Source organism: Malus sylvestris, chromosome 16 (assembly GCF_916048215.2).
Source record: "Malus sylvestris chromosome 16, drMalSylv7.2, whole genome shotgun sequence".
NCBI lineage: Eukaryota > Viridiplantae > Streptophyta > Magnoliopsida > Rosales > Rosaceae > Malus > Malus sylvestris.
In genome coordinates this window covers 30,918,961-30,937,847 of record NC_062275.1, presented here as the reverse complement: position 1 = coordinate 30,937,847, position 18,887 = coordinate 30,918,961, and the positions used below count along the sequence as shown (strand labels likewise).

General features: G+C 39.4%; 1 protein-coding gene across 1 annotated transcript; it reads left to right on the top strand.

Moving 5' to 3' along the window:
- The first annotated feature begins 255 nt into the window (after positions 1 to 255).
- LOC126608375 (tetraspanin-8-like) lies at positions 256 to 2,475 on the top strand. The gene is made up of 2 exons (XM_050276249.1): positions 256 to 854; positions 1,978 to 2,475. The coding sequence occupies exons 1-2, from the start codon at positions 354 to 356 to the stop codon at positions 2,272 to 2,274; spliced, it is 798 nt and encodes a 265-aa protein (XP_050132206.1). The 5' UTR covers positions 256 to 353; the 3' UTR covers positions 2,275 to 2,475.
- The last annotated feature ends 16,412 nt before the right edge of the window (positions 2,476 to 18,887 follow it).

The window sequence follows — 18,887 nt, the reverse complement described above, 5'->3', positions numbered from 1 at the left end:
CTACCACATAGGGTATCATTAGATCCGTATTTTCCAAGTGCCTGTCGATCTCTTAAACTAGGTTTCTTTTCCCGGATTTTGGTAGTGATTCTATTTTGATCCGAGTATGGCTTTTAGTTGACCATACTGGCTAAAAATAGAAGAAAAATCTGGTTGACAGATTCAAATACGTACGGACGCACGGTATAATCTCCGATAACATTTCGTGAATTCCACAATATAAATTCAACATTATCCCTAGAATCTATTGGTGTTGTTTCTTCATCTATTTCTGCTTCTTCATTTTTTAGGCTCAACCTCTCATGGTTTTGGGGAGTTAGGGTCTCGAATAATAGGGGATAACATATATCAGAATGAATCTAGCAAACAACCTGTTAGGCCTTCTCAACATCCTCACCTTCCTGATATCGGTTCCAATCGTCATTGTCGGTGTGCAGCTGTATAGGGTAAATGCGCCTGGACAGTGCTTGGAGGTTTTTAGGCTGCCCGTCCTCGTGTTGGGCGTGTTGATCATGGTGATGTCCATCGTAGGCATAATCAGCGCGTGTTGTCGTATTTCTTGGCTCCTTTGGATCTACCTCTTAGTAATGCTCCTCCTCCTCATTGGACTCATGAGCATTTATGCCATATCCTTCTTTATCATTTGGAAATCAGGCGGGGGAACTAGGGTTCCTGGTACAGAGCTGAAGGAGTACAAGCTCAGCGGTTACGCGGAGTGGTTGCAGAATACAGTTCAAGGAAAGGGTTGGGATAGCCTCAAGAACTGTCTTGTTGTTAGCCAAGCATGCAATTATATGCCAAAAAATGATACTAAAATCCAGGAGTTCAATATGAAGGAGTTGCCCCCCATTATGGTATGCGGTATTATGTTTATTTATAAATTTATTGATTAATTATACCTAATTACCATGTCATTATTTCTTTGGCCCTCAATTATTTTACTTTCAGGATATATATACTATCAATGTTCTTTGACTAAAACCTTTGTGATTTTTAGTTTTTGATTGAAGTCCTTAACATTAATGTAATAATGTATTTCTATGTAGGTTATTTTATTTTTAAACTAAAAATAAAATTTGTAGTTATTTATATTAATGAAGTTCTAAATAAAAACTCATAATTTATGGGATTACAAGTATTAAAGATAAATTATACTCTCCAGTATATTATGTGTATACATGGGTACGTTCATAAAAAAACTAACCAAAAATGGGTACATATTTCAAAAACACAAAAAAAAAAAAATATTAGGCTTAATAATTATTAAGCATTTCTTCTATTAAACTTGACGTGGAAACATTCTTAAATCAACGAAATATAATGTACCCATATAAGTTTTAAAAAAAAAGGAAAATTAATGAAAAAAGTTTGAAAATTTTGAGTTTTAACGATAAGGACAAAATAAAAGGTAAAGTGAATAGTACTAAGATTGACTTTTTAGTGTAAAAATGTGGTTTTTCGTTAAAGTGAACACTACCAGGAACTTTTCGTTAAAGTTTCCTTTAAAAATGGATTAGAGAAAAGGTTGAATGAATTTTATATGAAAAATGTATACATTTTATATTAAAAAAAGGGTACATTTTTCATATAACAAATTGGTATATTTAAGAATGGATACATATCATTCTTTTATAAAAAATTAAGGGGTACAAACTTATTCTGATTTTATTTTTTATATTTTGGAAACGTTTGAATTGAAATTAATAGGAGTTTAATAAGGGTGTGGGTATTAAAACTCTATATCAATTACTAATTTTTATTATAAAATTATTACATGTAATTCATTAATATATTAATGTTAGGGACTTCGATAAAAATCTAAAAACTAATAAGGTCTTAATCAATGAACATTAGAAACTAAGGACCAGATACTAATTTTTCCATATATATATATAGGTATGCACACACGTGCACATGCATTTTATGATATATATTTACAGACTGCAGATAAATAATGTGCATGTTTATGATTTGCAGGCTGGTTGCTGTAAGCCATTAGCCGAGTGTGGATTTAGTTATAAGAGCCCCACCGTGTGGGTAAGGAATAACAGCACTTCTTCGAGCCCTGACTGCAAAGCATGGAACAACGACCCAAAGGTTTTGTGCTATAACTGCGATTCTTGCAAGGCTGGAACTTTGGAACAACTACTGGATACCTGGAAGAGTATGCACTTTCTCAAAATTGTATTCCTTGGCTTCCTCGTGCTTGTCTATAGTATAGGATGCTGCGCATTTAAAAACACAAGGAAGAAACCTGACTATTGGAGACAATAAAAAAAAAGTTGGATATCATGCGTAGGGTTCCTCAGCATGTAGATTACTTAGTTTTTATGTTTGACTGGAAGTTAGGAACTAGGCCAAGTTTTTTATCTTCCTCTTTTTAATTACTAGTCAACAGCTAGTACCAAGCTTGGAAACTTGCCCTTGTGTAACTAATTAAACAATATGCCCAATTAACAACTTTTTTTGTTTTTTGTTTTTTGTTTTATTTTATATATTAACATGTTTATTAGTCAAGAATTAGGGTAAGAACGAATCAAACTAACTAGAAATCGGAATAAGCAGGAATCATGGTATCCATGAATCAGAGTCATGCATTCTTATTTACAAACGGTTAGGAATCGGAACAAAAAAAAAAAAAAAAAAAAAAAAAAAAAAAAAAAACAAAAAACAAAAAAAAAAAATGATTGCCATCAAAACAGCATTGGGTCTGCTATCTACATTTTTAGTCTCTCATTCATGTCTCCTTGCTAATTACTTAACATGTGTCGAGCCACTTAACCAAACAATTAATACTGTTAACTTTAATATATAAAGAATATAATAAAACAACGACAAATTAACAAAACAAAACAACCACCACCACTTGTGACCTTCTTCATCCTTCTCATATACCATAACCTCACTAAGCGTTAGCGGGAATACACACATATTCTTCCTATTTTAGCAATTAACGGTTAAGGAATCGAATTGAACCACAATAGAAGAATCTAATCGAACTGAATCGAAGCTGACGAATCGAACTCTGATGCAAATAGTTGACAATTGGATTCCAATTTAATAATAGCTGTTCTCTTTTTGTTGACGAGGTTGGAGAGACAGAGAAGAGACTGGAAACTTGTCGGCGGCGAGACGTCGAAAAGAGTGGTTGCTGTAGCTAATTTGGTGGCGGGAAGCTTTGGAGTTTGAAGTCTGTTAATTTGTGTTTCAACACAAAATAATAAAATTTAATAGTGTTAAGTATTGGATAAGTTGGAGGGCACGTATCAAAATAATATCATGGGAGACATAGTACATGTGGATGCAAATTTCCGTCATCTTCTCATTTGATGAAAATGTACCTGCAAAATAATAACACCTAAGATTATGGACAAAAACCTCACGTGCCCACAATGAATTGGGGGGGAGGGGGGTGCTTTGTCCGAAGAATATTCGATGCCAAAGTTAGAATTCTAAAGAGAATGTGTTTAGGAGTTTGTGGGTAGCAAATGGCTTAGCATTTTAGTTGGATAAGAACGGTATTTATAGGAGGGTGGTCGGCCCTTTTGTTGGAGAATGGTCGGCCATATATGGTGTTGTTGATGCACAAAATCAGTGAGGACTTTGGTACAACAGAAAGTGTTAAGTTTGTGACCTTCGCTAGATTTCTCCGGTCACTAGTGTGGATAAGTATGTAAATGGATAGGGATAGGGAAGCAAACACAAGATGTACGTGGTTCACCCAGATTGGCTACGTCCACAGAGTAGAGGAGTTCTCATTAATTGTGAAGGGTACACAAGTACATAGGTTCAAGCTCTCCTTTAGTGAGTACAAGTGAATGATTTAGTACAAATGACATTAGGAAATATTGTGAGAGAATGATCTCTATTTATAGAATAGAGTTTCTAGTTTCATTCTAACATTGACACGTGTCGTGTTGTGATTGGCTTCTGATGTTGACACGTGTCGCGCTATGATTGGCTTCTGATGTCGACATGTGTCGCGCTGTGATTGACCTCTTGATTGGAGGGAAACTCTTCTGGGTCCTTGACGGTATAACATTGACTGGTGCTCAGTAGTTTCGGGATTGGTCAAGTATGGTACAAACAATGCTCCCCTAAGTTCCCGAGTGAGGGAAGCTCCTCGGTTGGGGACTTGCAAGATCCAAGCCATTGAGTAATCACGAAACTTCTAAGTATCGAAGTGTGGTACAATTTTCACTTGCCTTATCTGTCTCATATGTAGATGTGGCATCTTCTCTGGAAGTACTTTTCCTCCATCCAGGGGTGGTATCGTTAACCGATGAAGATGCACAAGGTAATGTATCAATTTCACTTGAAGCTTACTTGTAGGAGTCCCCCAAGTCGCCGAGTTAGGACATTTGCCGAAAGAGGTAACAGACAAGGTAAGCAATTAGACTTCCAAGCAAGCAACCTGGATTGGAGGTTCGACTTCAGCTTCCGGTTGATTGTTCTCCTTTTCATTGTGTCGTAAACAACAACAAGGATAAGGAGAAGCAAATGGAGAAGAGATGATATGAGATATTTTTGCTTTTGAAAAAGTAACTTTCCATAGGCTTATTCTTGAACTGGGCTGGAGGGTTTTCTGGTTTCCTCCAGAGTATAAGGCCGACTCAAGAATTTGAGGGTTAAAACAAGTCTATCAAATCAAGAGTGCGTTCGACCTTGATGATATGAGATACTTTTGCTGTTGACGAAGTAATAGATGAATCGGCACGTGTTTTATTGCGCTTGTCTCCACATGCTTCCTTGTATCCTTCTCACTTGCCCTATCTGTTCCTCAGGCAGATGTGGTATCTTTTCTGGAAGCATAAGATGTTGAAGATGAGTACTCGAGAGCAATGCCAGGTAAGTAATCAGGCAAGGGGTTCCAAGCAGTCAGTTCCTGACTGGAAGCTTGATTCTAAGTGCTGACTGATTGCTCTTTTTCTCATTGTCTTGCAGGTAAGAACAAGGGCAAAGGAAAAGATAAGGAAAAAGCATGATATGAGATACTCTTGCTTTTGACCCTTATGATATGAGATACTCTTGCTCTGGTATGGTTGGTTTGCATAGGTATTATTGGGGGGGAAGAAAGCTGAGTATTTCAAGAGGCTTCGTTAGGAGTGCCCTCTCAGATATGAGGAAGGGTTGAGCATTTTTGCAGGTCTGCCTGTTCATGAATGATGGAGGTCGACATATATAGAAGTCTCCCTAACAACAAGTAATAATGCTATTCATTTACCCTTCTTGGTCTTAGCAATGTAGTGGTAGCTGCAAGCTTCACGTGTTTTAACTTTGTCAGAGCACTTTGAAAAAGTTGTATGTGGTATCTGGAAAGCTGATGTTATGTGTGAAGATTGCAGACAAGCTTTATCCAAGGAAATATGGCTCTCGAAGTTCAGAGAGCGATGCCTCTTCGGTTTTCGAACAAGCAATCCTGTCGGGGATCTAGCTCTCGAGATTTGGAGAATGGTACCTCTTCGATTTTTGAGAAAGCAATCTTGTTGGGAGTTTGGCTCTTGAGATTCAGAGAGCGGTGCCTCTTCGATTTTTGAGAAAGTAATCCTGTTGGGAGTTTGGCTCTCGAGATTCGGAGGGCGGTGCCTCTTCGATTTTTGAGCAAGTAATAATGTTATTCCTTTACCCTTCTTGGTCATAGCAATGTAGTGGGAGCTGCAAGTTTCACATGTTTTAACTTTGTCAGAGCGCTTTGAAAAAGTGGTCTATGGTATCTGGAAAGCTGATGTTGCGTGTGAAGATTGCAGACAAGCTTTATCCAAGGAAATCTGGCCTCGAAGTTCAGAGAGCAGTGCCTCTTCGATTTTCGAACAAGCAATCCTGTCGGGGATCTGGCTCTCGAGATTCAGAGAATGGTGCTTCTTCAATTTTTGAGAAAGTAATCGTGTTGGGAGTCTGACTCTTGAGATTCGGAGAGAAGTGTCTTTTCAATTTTTGAGAAAGTAATCCTGTTGGAAGTCTGGCTTTTGAGATTTAGAGAGTGGTTCCTTTTCGATTTTGAGCAAGCAATCTTGTTGGGAGTGTTTTCTCGAATGTGAGTAAAGGTTGGGCATTTTTGCCAGTCTGTCTTGCCACGGAGTACGGAGGTTGACACACATTGGGACTTTTTAGTTATCAAGCAGTGGTACTGTTCCTTTACCCTTGTGGGTAATAGTAGGGTAGCTGGACCTTCAAAATTTATGTGTCTAAACTTTGTTAAAGATCTTTGGCAAAGTTATTTGTGGTACCCGAAGAGCTGATGTTACGTGTGGAAAGTGGTGCCTCTTCGAAATCCGGAGAGTGGTGCCTCTTCGATTTTTGAACCAAAGGCCCTGTTGCCTTTTCTTTTATAAGGGTACCAATTGTGTGCAAGAAGTACATTCAGAGAGTTATTGCTTGTAGGAATTTTCCCTTACTTTAAAGATTTATTGCACCTCATTTCTCCTTCATCATTTCTGAGAATATCTGGCCCATCCAACCATCATTTTAACTTGAACTTTGGTGAAGAGGCAACAATGCCTTCTCAAGACAACATATGGCGCCCATCCTTCTTATCTCCTACTGGTCCTCTTACCGTTGGGGACTCTGTGATGAAGAATCATATGACCGCTGCGGTGGTGGCCAGGAACCTTTTCACTCCCAAAGATAACAGACTGCTTTCCAAACGGTCTGATGAGTTGGATGTTAAGGATTCTCTGGTTCTCAGTGTTCAGTGTGCAGGTTATGTGTCTAATATGGCCCAATGCCTATTTGCTCGAACCCACCAAGTCTCAAACAGGAGATTAGAGGGCTCAAGCATGAGAATAAACAGTTGCACAGGCTCGCACATGACTATGCTACAAACATGAAGAGGAAGCTCGACCAGCTGCAGGAATTTGATGGTCAGATTTTACTTGATCATCAGAGGTTTGTGGGTTTGTTCCAAAGGCATTTATTGCCTTCGTCTTCTGGGGCTGTACCACATAATGAAGCTCCAAATGATCAACCTTCGATTCCTCATCTTTCTGGGGTTCTGCCTAGTACTGAGGCTCCGAATAATCACCCTCTGGTGCTTCCTCTTTCTGGGGCTCTGCCTACTGCTGAGACTTCTCCTGCGCAACCTTTGTGAAGGCTCCATCTTGTTTGTTTATTTTGATTCATGTATATGTACATATTTGTAACTTATCGGAGATATCAATAAACAAGCTTTGCTTCATTTTAACGTATTGTGTTAAATACACCAAGGTCTTCTTCACTAAGTTCTTTGAATTTTTCCTTTTGTTGAAGCTTGTATGTTGAAGCTTTGTGAGTGAAGCATGTAGGTTGAGGTAGTGCTCCCTTAATTTCCCGAGTGAGGAAAACTTCTCGTTTGGAGACTTGAAAAATCCAAGTCACTGAGTGGTCGGGAGACTTTTGAGTATCAAGGTGCAGTAGCATATGGTAGGAGTCCCCCAAGTCTCTTGTCGAGAGAGTTAACGAATGAGGCATTTCCTTTCTAAGTGGTAGCCCAAAACTCCTTCTTCATATATATTTGTTATGAAAGTTGTTAAGCCCAAAGAAGATGAGGCCTAGGCAATTTTTTTTTTAACTTTTTTTTTCAAATTTTTTAATTTTTGAATTTTTGAATTTTTGAATTTCCGAATTTTTGAATTTTTGAATTTTTGAAAAAAATAAATATATATATATATATATATATATTAAAGCTTTGGTGTTGAAGCTTTGTAGGGTGAAGCTTTGTTGGGTACCATAAATTGATTTTGCTTCACACTATCTTGATCAAGATAGTGTGAAACTTTTGTAAGTGAAGCTTTTGTGTTGAAGTTTTGTAGGTGAAGCTTTTGTGGGTCAAGCTTTTATGGGTCAAGCTTTTATAGGTGAAGCTTTTGTGGGTCAAGCTTTTGTAGGTGAAGCTTTTGTGGGTCAAGCTTTTATGGGTCAAGCTTTTGTGGGTGTAGCTTTTGTAGGTCAAGCTTTGTTGGGCACCATGAATTGATTTTGCTTCACACTATCTTGATCAAGATAGTGTGAAGCTTTTGTGTTGAAGTTTTGTAGGTGAAGCTTTTGTGGGTGTCAAGCTTTTGTGGGTCAAGCTTTTGTGGGTCAAGCTTTTGTAGGTGAAGCTTTTGTGGGTCAAGCTTTTGTAGGTGAAGCTTTTGTGGGTGAAGCTTTTGTAGGTCAGGCTTTTGTGGGTCAAGCTTTTGTGGGTGAAGCTTTTGTGGGTGAAGCTTTTGTAGGTGAAACTTTTGTGGGTGAAGCTTTTGTAGGTGAAGCTTTTGTAGGTCAAGCTTTTGTGGGTCAAGCTTTTGTAGGTGAAGCTTTGGAGTTGAAGCTTTGTAGGGGAAGCTTTGGAGTTGAAGCTTTTGTTGGGTACCATGAATTGATTTTGCTTCACACTATCTTGATCAAGATAGTGTGAAGCTTTTCAGAATTTGTAGTTCTCCTCCATTGATGAAGCTTTTATTGGTGAAGCTTTTGTGGGTGAAGCTTTTGTGTTGAAGCTTTTGTAGGTGAAGCTTTGGAGTTGAAGCTTTGTAGGTGAAGCTTTGGACTTGAAGCTTTCGTTTGGTACCATGATTTGATTTTGCTTCACACTATCTTGATCAAGATAGTGTGAAGCTTTTGAGCATTTGTAGTTGTCCTCAATTGATGAAGCTTTTGTTGGTGAAGCTTTTGTGTTGAAGCTTTGTAGGTGAAGCTTTTTTTTTTTTGGGTACCATGAATTGATTTTGCTTCACACTATCTTGATCAAGATAGTGTGAAGCTTTTGAGAATTTGTAGTTGTCCTCCATTGGTGAAGCATTTGTTGGTGAAGCTTTTGTGGTGAAGCTTTGTTGAATTTCCCTTTGTTTTTTATTTTATTTTATTTTTTTTTTTTGGGAAACTTGAAATTTGAAAATGTGGGAGAGACAACATATACAAATTTTGCTTCCACACTATTGAGCAAGAGATTGTGATGCAAGCCACACCTTGTAGTCGCCGAAGGTTTGGATGAACCATATAAATTGAATTTGCTTCGAACAGTCTTGAATTTGCTTCGAAGGTTTGAGAATTGTAGTTGCCCTCCATTGATGAAGCTTTTGTTGACACCATAAGTTGGTTTTGCTTCACACTGTCTTGATCAAGAGTGTGTGAAGCTTTTGAGAATTGTGGTTGAACTCATTTGATGAAGCTTTTGTTGGCATCATAAATTGGTTTTGCTTCACACTGTCTTGATCAAAAGTGTGTGAAGCTTTTGAGAATTGTGGTTGCCCTCCATTGATGAAGCTCTTGTTGGCACCATAAATTGGTTTTGCTTCTTAATCAAGAATGTGTGAAGGTTTTGAGAACTGTGGATGAACTCCTTTGATGAAGCTCTTGTTGGCACCATAAATTGGTTTTGCTTCACACTATCTTGATCAAGAGTGTGTGAAGCTTTTGAGAATTGTGGTTGCCCTCCATTGATGAAGCTCTTGTTGTTGGCACCATAAATTGGTTTTGCTTTACACTGTCTTGATCAAGAGTATGTGAAGCTTTTGAGAATTGTGGTTGAACTCATTTGATGAAGCTCTTGTTGGCACCATAAATTGGTTTTGCTTCACACTGTCTTGATCAAGAGTGTGAAGCTTTTGAGAATTGTGGTTGAACTCCTTTGATGAAGCTCTTGTTGGCACCATAAATTGGTTTTGCTTCACACTGTCTTGATCAAGAGTGTGTGAAGCTTTCTACGAGTTATAGTGTTTGCATTGTTACAGAGGGGAAATGTTTGAAGCGATGCACTGAAGTTGTTGTTGGCTTGCAACAAGACTTTGTTGGTGACTATAACTCTTGTTGGGCATAAGTGCTCCTCTAGTTGAGTTGTCAAGCTTGAGGGTTTTTGATTATTTGTGAATGCTAGGAGTTCACATGTACAAGTTGTACCACTCGTCTTCTGGTAGGTGGAATGAATGGTGAGTTGCTTTCATCACTTGGTTGGTAGTACGAAGGTGAGTTCCTTCTTCCCTTGGTTGGTGGCATGAATGGCAAGTTGCCAAATGATATTAGAGTACGGGTTGTACATTTCATCACCTGGTTGGTGGCATGAAGGAGAGTACAGGTTGTACATTTCATCACCTGGTTGGTGGCATAAAGAGGAATTCCTTCTTTACCTGGTTGGTGGCATGGGTGGTAAGTTGCCAAATGATATTGGAGTAGGAGTTGTACATTTCATCACCTGGTTGCTGGCATGAATAAGAGTACGGGTTGTACATTTCATCACCCGGTTGGTGGCATGAAGGAGAGTACGGGTTTTACATTTCATCACCTGGTTGGTGGCATGAAGATGAGTTCCTTCTTCACCTGGTTGGTGGCATGAGTGGCAAGTTGTGAAATGATATTAGAGTACGGGTTGTACATTTCATCACCTGGTTGGTGGCATGAAGATGAGTTCCTTCTTCACCTGATTGGTGGCATGAGTGGCAAGTTGCCAAATGATATTAAAGTACGGGTTGTACATGTCATCACCTGGTTGGTGGCATGAAAGAGAGTACGGGTTATACATTTCATCACCTGGATGGTGGCATGAAAATGAGTTCCTTCTTCACATTTCATCATCTGGTTGGTGAGAATAAGGGCAAGGTGTCTAGGCACATTGTAGCAAGTGTCGAATGACATAAAATATGTTGAACCCTTTCAAAGCACAGTTGGCTTATGTATGACTGTGTTGGAATGTATGATTGAACGAATATACTGTGAAGCTGTTCGTTTATTTGTATAGTCTTGTTGACATATACTTAGACTTTGTTTCATGTTGGAAGCATTCATGTTGAAGCTTTAAACCCGAGTGTTTCATCGCTAGGAATGTAAAAGGATTAGGATCGAGTTGTCTAAATCACCTTTTTATTGAATTCATACCAAATAGTCTTCGTTACATAAGATGTTGAACGGCTGAAGTTTAACACTTGTACATTGTGAGTTTACTTGTAATAGTAATTCAAATGATCAGCGTTCCATGGATGGCCAAAGGTCTTGCCATCGGAGCTTCTAAGCTTGTAGGAGCCAGGGCGACTGATGCCAACAACTTCAAACGGTCCATCCCAGTTTCGACTAAGTGTTCCTTCACTTGGGACTCTGTCGCAGAGTAATCTTTTCTTCAATACCCAGTCCCCCACTTTGAAAGAACGAGGTTTGACCCTTAAGTCATAGTAGTTAGAGATGCGACATTCCTCAAGTGAGCCTGGTTTCTGTGTTCCTCGACTAGATCTAAGTTGAGGGTAAGTTGTTTGTCATTTTCGCTTTGCACGTAGTTTTAGACTCAGAACGTTGCTTACTCAAGCTTAACTGGGACAACTGCCTCTGCACCAAAGGCAAGTGAGAATGGGGTTTCTCATATTGATGTTCGATACAAAGTGCGGTATGATCAAAGAACTTGGGGTACAAATTCTGGCCAACAACCTTTAGCCTTGTCCAAGCTAGTTTTCAAAGTTCGCTTGATTATTTTGTTGATGGCTTCAACTTGTCCATTAGACTAGGGATGAGCTGGGGAGGCAAAACATAAGTTGATGTTAAACTTAGAGCGGAACATCCTGAACTTATTGTTTTCGAATTGTCGCCCGTTGTCAGTGACTATCGCATTGGGAATACCGAATCTGCAAAGGATGTTCTTCCATACGAAGTCTTCTATTTTTGCCTCAGTAATGGTTGCTAAGGGTTCTACTTTGGCCCACTTTGTGAAGTAGTCAACTGCAACGATTGCATAACGAACCTTGCCCTTCCCTGCATGCATTGGGCCGATCAAATTAAGTCCCCATTGGGCCAAGGGCCAAGGGCTGATCATAGGAGTGAGCGGCTTGGGAGGGGAGTGAGGAATAGTTGCGTAGCGTTGACACTTATCACATGAGCGGGATATTCTGATGGCATCTTGGTGGAGTGTTGGCCAGTAATATCCTTGGCGAAAAGCCTTGTGTGCTAGGGATCGAGATCCAGCATGATCTCCGCAGACTCCTTCATGTATTTCCCGAATGACAGTTTCCGCCTCTGCGGGCATAAGGCATCATAGGTATGGTAGGTTAAAACCCCGCTTGTAGAGTTGGTCATTAATGATCAAGTAACGGGTACCCTTGTATCAAATCTGCTTAGCTTGGACTTTGTCATTTGGAAGGGTGCTATGAGTAAGGAATCTATAAATCGGGGTAATCCAATTACCTCCTTGTTGTAAGTTGCACACTTCCGTAACCATGGTGCTTGGTGCTGCCAACAATTCGACCTGAATTTTTCTCCCATTCTTATCTTCCACCGCTGAGGCGAGGTGAGCCAAAGCATCTGCATGACTGTTTTCCGCTCGAGGAATTTGGGTGATCTGGTAGTGGAAGTGCAACAATTGTGTTTGTGCCAGATATGCTTCCATGGAGCTATCCTTAGCATCAAAGTTGTTGGTGACTTGGTTAACCACCAATTGGGAGTCATTGAAGATGTCAATTCTTTTAACCCCAAGGTGTTTGGCCAAACGTAAGCTTGCTAGGAGGGCTTCATATTCGGTCTCATTGTTTGACACCTTGAATTTGAAACGAAGAGCATACTCCATCGCCACTTTGTCAGGGGTCGTAAAGATTAGTCCTGCTCCACAACCCTGTTGGTTGGACGAGCCATCATCATATAGACTCCATGCTGAGGTTATTGGTTCTATTTTCTGAGCGTCTGAGGGTAATGAAACCACTTCTTTAGGTGTAGAAACAATGGCAACAGGATATGTGAAGTGGGCGATGAAGTCTTCCACTGCTTGGCCCTTCTCAATGTTAGAGTATCGTGTATCCACATCTTGTAAGCCCTTGCTAGCGTAGTAGACAGGCCGTTCGACATTACCATCCTTTCGAATAAGAACGGAACTTACTGCTGAAGCTGATACCGACAGATAGATAATGAGAGTGTTACCAACTTCAGGTTTGGAGAGCAAAAGGGCTTTACTCATGTAGTCTTTGAGGTTCTTGAATGCCTCAGCACATTCATCAGTCCATGTAATGTACTTCTTACTTCCCTTAAATGCTTTGAAGAAAGGAGCACATCTGTCTGTGGCCTTAGAGATGAACCTAGTTAAGGCTGCCACTTCGCTAGTAAGGCTCTGGATGTCTTTTGAAGTTACCGGTTCCTTCATGTCGAGGATTGCTTTGATCTTCTCGGGATTAGTCTCAATGCCTCGTTGACTTATCATGAAACCTAAGAATTTGACAGAGCCTACGTCGAAGGCGCATTTGTTAGGGTTCAACCTCATTCGATACCTCTTCAGAATGGTGAAAGTTTTAAATAGGTTGGTGATGTGTTGGTCAGCATGTTTGCTCTTGACTAGCATATCATCAACGTAAACTTCCATGTTCTTCCCAATCTGTTCGGCGAACATTGAATTGACTAGTCTCTGATAAGTCGCTCCTGCATTCTTTAGGCCGAAAGGCATGACTTTATAGCAATATAGTCCTCTGTCAGTAGTGAAGGCTGTGTGTTCTTGGTCCGGAGGGTTCATGAGGATTTGGTTGTATCCTGAGTAAGCATCCATGAAGATCAGAAGTTCACACCCTGCCGTAGAGTCTATAAGTTTATCTATGAGAGGAAGAGGAAAACTATCATTTGGGCATCCTTTGTTTAGGTCGGTGTAATCGACACACATTCTCCACAAGACCTTTTGGAGCAGGAGATTTTCCTTGGTCGGATTCTTCTTAACAAGGACAACATTTGCTATCTACGTTGGATAATTGACTTCGCAGATGAAGCCTATGCCTTTGAGTTTTTTAACTTCTGCCTTCATTGTCTCATACCGTTCAACGTCATAAGATCTTCGCTTCTGTCTCACTGGCTTGGTCTTGGGGTCAATACTTAAGCGATGACAGATGATATCAGGGGAGATGCCTAGCATGTCCTCGTATGATCAGGCGAAGACCTCAATGTTCTCTTGCAAAAAAGAGATTAATGCCAATCAAATGGGTGGTGACAAGGTGGTGCCAAACTTCACCATGCGATCCGGATAATCTTTTGAGATAGAGACCTTCTCCAACTCTTCAGCGGGTTGTGCTTGCTGGGTGAAAGAGTCATCTCGAGGATCGTCGGGTTGAGTGTTGCCACCGTGAAGATCCAAGTTGGCTTCGTCTGGGCTGGTCTTTATGACTTAGTCATGTATAGAAAGGGTTTCCTTGGGCACAGGTAGGTGCTGTTGCTTGACCGAAGTGTTGTAACATGATCGTGCACTAAGTTGATCTCCTCTGATGTAACCATTGCCATAGGGGGTTGGAAATTTCATCAACAACATATGTGTGGATACCATGGCCTTGAGATCATTGATGCTTGTGCGTCCGTAGAGGACATTGTATGCCGTTGGGCAATCAACCACCAGGAAGTTATAATGGTAGCTGTGTAAGAGCATGTACTAATGGTGAAAGGTAAGTGTACGCTTCCCAAAGGTTGCACGATATCACCGGAGAAGCTTATCAGAGGGGAAATCAAGGGATCGAGCAAGTGTTCAGCTACATTAAGTGCCCTGAAAGCTTCAGCAAACATGATATTGACCAAATCCCCCGTGTCTACTAGGATTAGTCGTACTTCAAAGTTGGGCTATGTGAGCTTCCACGATCAGTGGGTCGTTGTGAGGGTAGATGATACCTCTTTCTTCCTTAGGGTAGAAACATATTGGATCCCAGTTAGGCTTTTGATACTTACCTCCCCTGATGTCTTCCACGTGAAACACTTGGTGGCTAGACCTTAAAGCTCGTTCATTCTTTTTCATGGCCCTGTTGGAAGATTTAGATATGGGTGTGCCACCACTTATGGAATATATCACATTTACCTGGCGTTGGTTACGGTTACCTTTGGAGGGTGAATGAGGAATTGATCAATTTTTCCTTCACGTGCCAAATCTTCAATATGATCACGAAGAGTGATACACTTCTCGCCGTCATGGCCGTTATGCTCGTGGTAGCAGCAAAAAATGCTTGTGTTCTTCGTGGGCTTGTAATCTGGGTGCCTCGGCTTTGGCTTCGGTATCAAGTGTGCTATGCTGGGGTAAATGGCCACGCATGTGGCGTTCAAAGGTGTGTATGCCTCATACCTCGGGGTAGGGGCTTTCCTGACACGTGCTTGACCCACTGTGTTAACTGCCTGGGGTCGGGGATTATCATGGCGATACCCTTGGTTATCGCGGTAGTGTCTTTTACTCATTTTACTAAAATGAGACTGGTGAGGATGGAAATCTTTCCTTTTGCCCTGAGGTTGATATGTCTGTTGACTTGGCAAAGTATTAAGTAAGGCAGGGGGAGGCATCGTTGCCGTTTGGAAGGTCAAGGTCTTCTCATTTGGTTGGATCTGGCTTCCACTCCCTACTTGCTGATGAAGGGAAATTTATGAGATTCTATCATGGGATTTCATAATGACTATCATGCATATACAAATCAAAATTTAATATACGAAAGCAGCGGAAGCATTTATAACATATTATCAAAGCTATAGTCATGCAAATCCCTTTCAAGGTTCATAGGTTTATATATAATGCATCAAAACAATTTTTAGAATCAAGAACAAAGTGAAGGTTAGTCTTATACCTCTTGATCTAGACTTAAGACCAAGGATGGACCACCTCCAAGGCCTTTGCTCCTTGAAATCCTTGAGCCTAGCTTCCCTCCTTGCCTCCTCCACTTTGTTACAATGAGTGCTCCTAGGTTCTCTTCAAGTTCCCAAAGTGGGAAACCTCTAAAGATCCTCACCCACTAGTGTAGTGAGAAGGATGAAGGAATAACCAAAAGGGTGTAAGAGATGTTAGTAAAAACTCCCCTTTGGTGGCCGGCTTTTGTGGTTCAAGAGAGCTATTTTCTTTTGCCTCTTTTGTTGTTCAAAACTCACAAAAACCCTTAATGAACTTTATCTCTATAAAGTTGCTTATATAGACAAAAGAAACCTAGTCAACAACTTGACTAAATATCTCACCTTTCCTCACCTAAAGTGGCCGGCCCCTTTGTGTTGTTTTTGGGCTTTGGGCGTTTGTTATTTCAAGTCATCCAATGCTTGAATAAAAGCCCAATGGGTTTAGGCCCAATGGGCCTAATTAAACCCGAACGTTTCTTTAAGCCCAAAACGATCTTTATCGCTTTTATGATTTCTTTAGACTTTTCTAAATTAATCACAACACATAATTAATCCAATTAATTGTTTCCATCATCCATTAGTTACTCACTACAATAGTGTTGTGGTGAACAATCTTTTAGGTTCTAATTAGCAAGGCAGTGAGGTGATTGGCATTAATCCAATTGCTTATATTTAATTCAATCACTTAGTGAATTAAAACCTCATTTTAATTCACCTTTCTTCTTTGACGACTACATCTAATCATCTAGAAGAACTCACAAGCTATGAGTGACATCTAACCATATGTCATAGCTACCCAAGCTAATGTAGAAGTTTATTCAAAGAACCTAGTCAGTTGGAATTACAATGTAATTCAATCCTTCTCTAATACAATACTCTCAATCACATCATTAGGGTATGGATATATCATGTCAAACCCCTAATGTGATTATTCCTTCTTATATGATCCAATTGAGTCGTATAGGAACGCTTTCCTTTATTACGCTCGATACTTCGGCCGAAGATTCCCGAATCATATCTTAGAGTATTCTTCCTCTCTTATCGAGGATTAGAGATTCCTTGTTGCGCATACACTTGCCTTCATGACTAAGTGGCTTAACCCCAATTATGCCGTGGACACCCTCGAATGGGGAGACTTTGACATAATCAAAGATTAAGTACTTAACCACAAGACAACGACGATGCCTCAGGTCTAAGGATTACTTACATCTTTCCAACCATTAGAGTTACTTGCTTGACATGTGAGTAGACCTCCATGCAAGTACTCCCGTTCGATTGTGTTCAGTGAACTCATTCCCTTAATGAGCACCTACATACTTGTCTTAGTGTCACAACACGAATGGGATGAGACTTTCCATCCTTCCAATTGAAGCAGACATAGTATGTACCGGTCTACGCATTGTCAATATCCCTCCGACAATCCAATGACCAGGAACCTTTTTGGACATCTGTTTATGTGAAGAAGGTCTCTGTAGTCTAACATCATTAGATTACTTCTTCAATCGATCCATTGTCCATGGATTCACTATTCAGGACATATTTCGTTTATTGAGATAGTCCTAATTAGTATCTTTGCCATTTGATGTATGAGAATCATCCATACATCGATTCATTTGTCCTGAAAGATTTCTTCCAAAGATTGACTTTCAGGGCATATTTCCAACAATCTCCCACTTGCACTAAAGTCAATCACTAGTGTATCTCATACATCTTGTCGAGAGAGTTTATGCTCGTAGGTTAACTTGGTTATGTATTAATCTCTTTTATTAAAAGGGATTTACTTATCAAATGTTTCCAAGACATTTGATGATGTCTCTTTAATGTGTTCGAATACTTTGATGAGACCTTGATTCCATGGCTTGAGCTATCGCCCCATTACGTCGTAGTACTCTACTAACGACCTTATGGTTTGGATTCAATCATGGGTTCTTAAAAGAACCCCTTTCATTCAAAACACCTTTTGAAGCAGTTTCTAAAACTTATATATCTACATATATTTCGTTTGTATACATTATACAAACTTTGCTCCAATCTTGAGACCATTGTAGTACAATACTAACAATTCATTCATATGATTAGTACTTCATCCAACATGAAGTTCCATTCGTTAAAATGGCTTATTTTTCACTTTGGTTAACAACCTAAGTGAACGCACGCTTCCAGAGTCCCACTCTGATGTTTCTTTCTTAAAAGGCAATAATACTCTATCAGTTGCTTTGGTTCTGATCCTGGGATATAGTAATATCTTAAAGTGATAAACTCAGTGGTTTCTTCACCTTTGGATATCTACTTCACAAGTCAATACATGTGTCCCTTTTGTGATTTTATGACACATTCATTATAAGGGTTATAAAAGTGATTTCCTATCACATAAGAAAATGCTTTCTTAAATCTTCAACATTTGAGATTTAATTCCCATATAACATTATTGAGATAGCCTTGTTATATCAGTAAGTCCAATTTCAAGTCTATACTTCAAAATTGACCGTGTCATATTTTCTCATTTTTCGAGTAACATCTATGTTTCATCAAGTCTATCAAATAGACTTTATTCACATCTTGTTGTTCAAATTATGACATCATTCCCACTGGCCTTGTTGTAACTTAGCATTCATTCAAAAATAACACTTATATTTTCTTGATTTGAATGCGTGTTGCTCCCACTAACTTGTCTTGGATCCATTGAGAATTATTGAGATCCATTAGCTTATTGATGATGTTCTCAACAATTTTGAGACCATCAACAACCCTAGTTAACACAAGTTATTTAAATGAATCACATACAAAAGAATTCCTTCTAAAGTAATTCCTTTTGAATATGTGACTTGTTTTATCAAGTCTATTCATTTAATTATACGATGTCATACACCATACTAAAAGTTTTAGTCATACTAAGACCTTTAATGTAGTCATATAAGAATTATCTAATTCCTTAGTGGAAGCATGGCTCCTACTAAGGATATAGAAACTCAACCATTCCTTCTAGGTGGTTGATATAATTCTCTATCAAAACTACATAGAGCAATATCGTTACATGAGATGTTGAATTTGGATTGTCTTGTTGTTAAACCATATGTTGTGACTCATTTTGAAACTTATTCCCTTTTGTTTCATCAACTTGTCCATATGCTTTGTTATTAGCATGTTCTCATAAAAGAGAACGATGGACAACTCCCAACATATAACCATTTTATGCTAGGTTGACGAAACCAACATTCAAAGACTATTCTTTAAATGTTACACAACATAGATTTTTAACGTTTGAAGAGCTTGAGTCCTTTTAACAATTAAAATTACAAACTCTTAATAATAGTCAAGTACTATTATTCTTTAGACAACTATAAACCAATCACATT

What these genes read in the sequence shown, in the direction of transcription:
- LOC126608375 (XM_050276249.1), top strand. Translation starts at nt 354, where the DNA reads ATGAATCTAGCAAACAACCTGTTAGGCCTTCTCAACATCCTCACCTTC. An exon ending in AGGAGTTGCCCCCCATTATG is followed by an intron (nt 855 to 1,977) that starts GTATGCGGTATT and finishes TATGATTTGCAG; the next exon opens with GCTGGTTGCTGTAAGCCATT.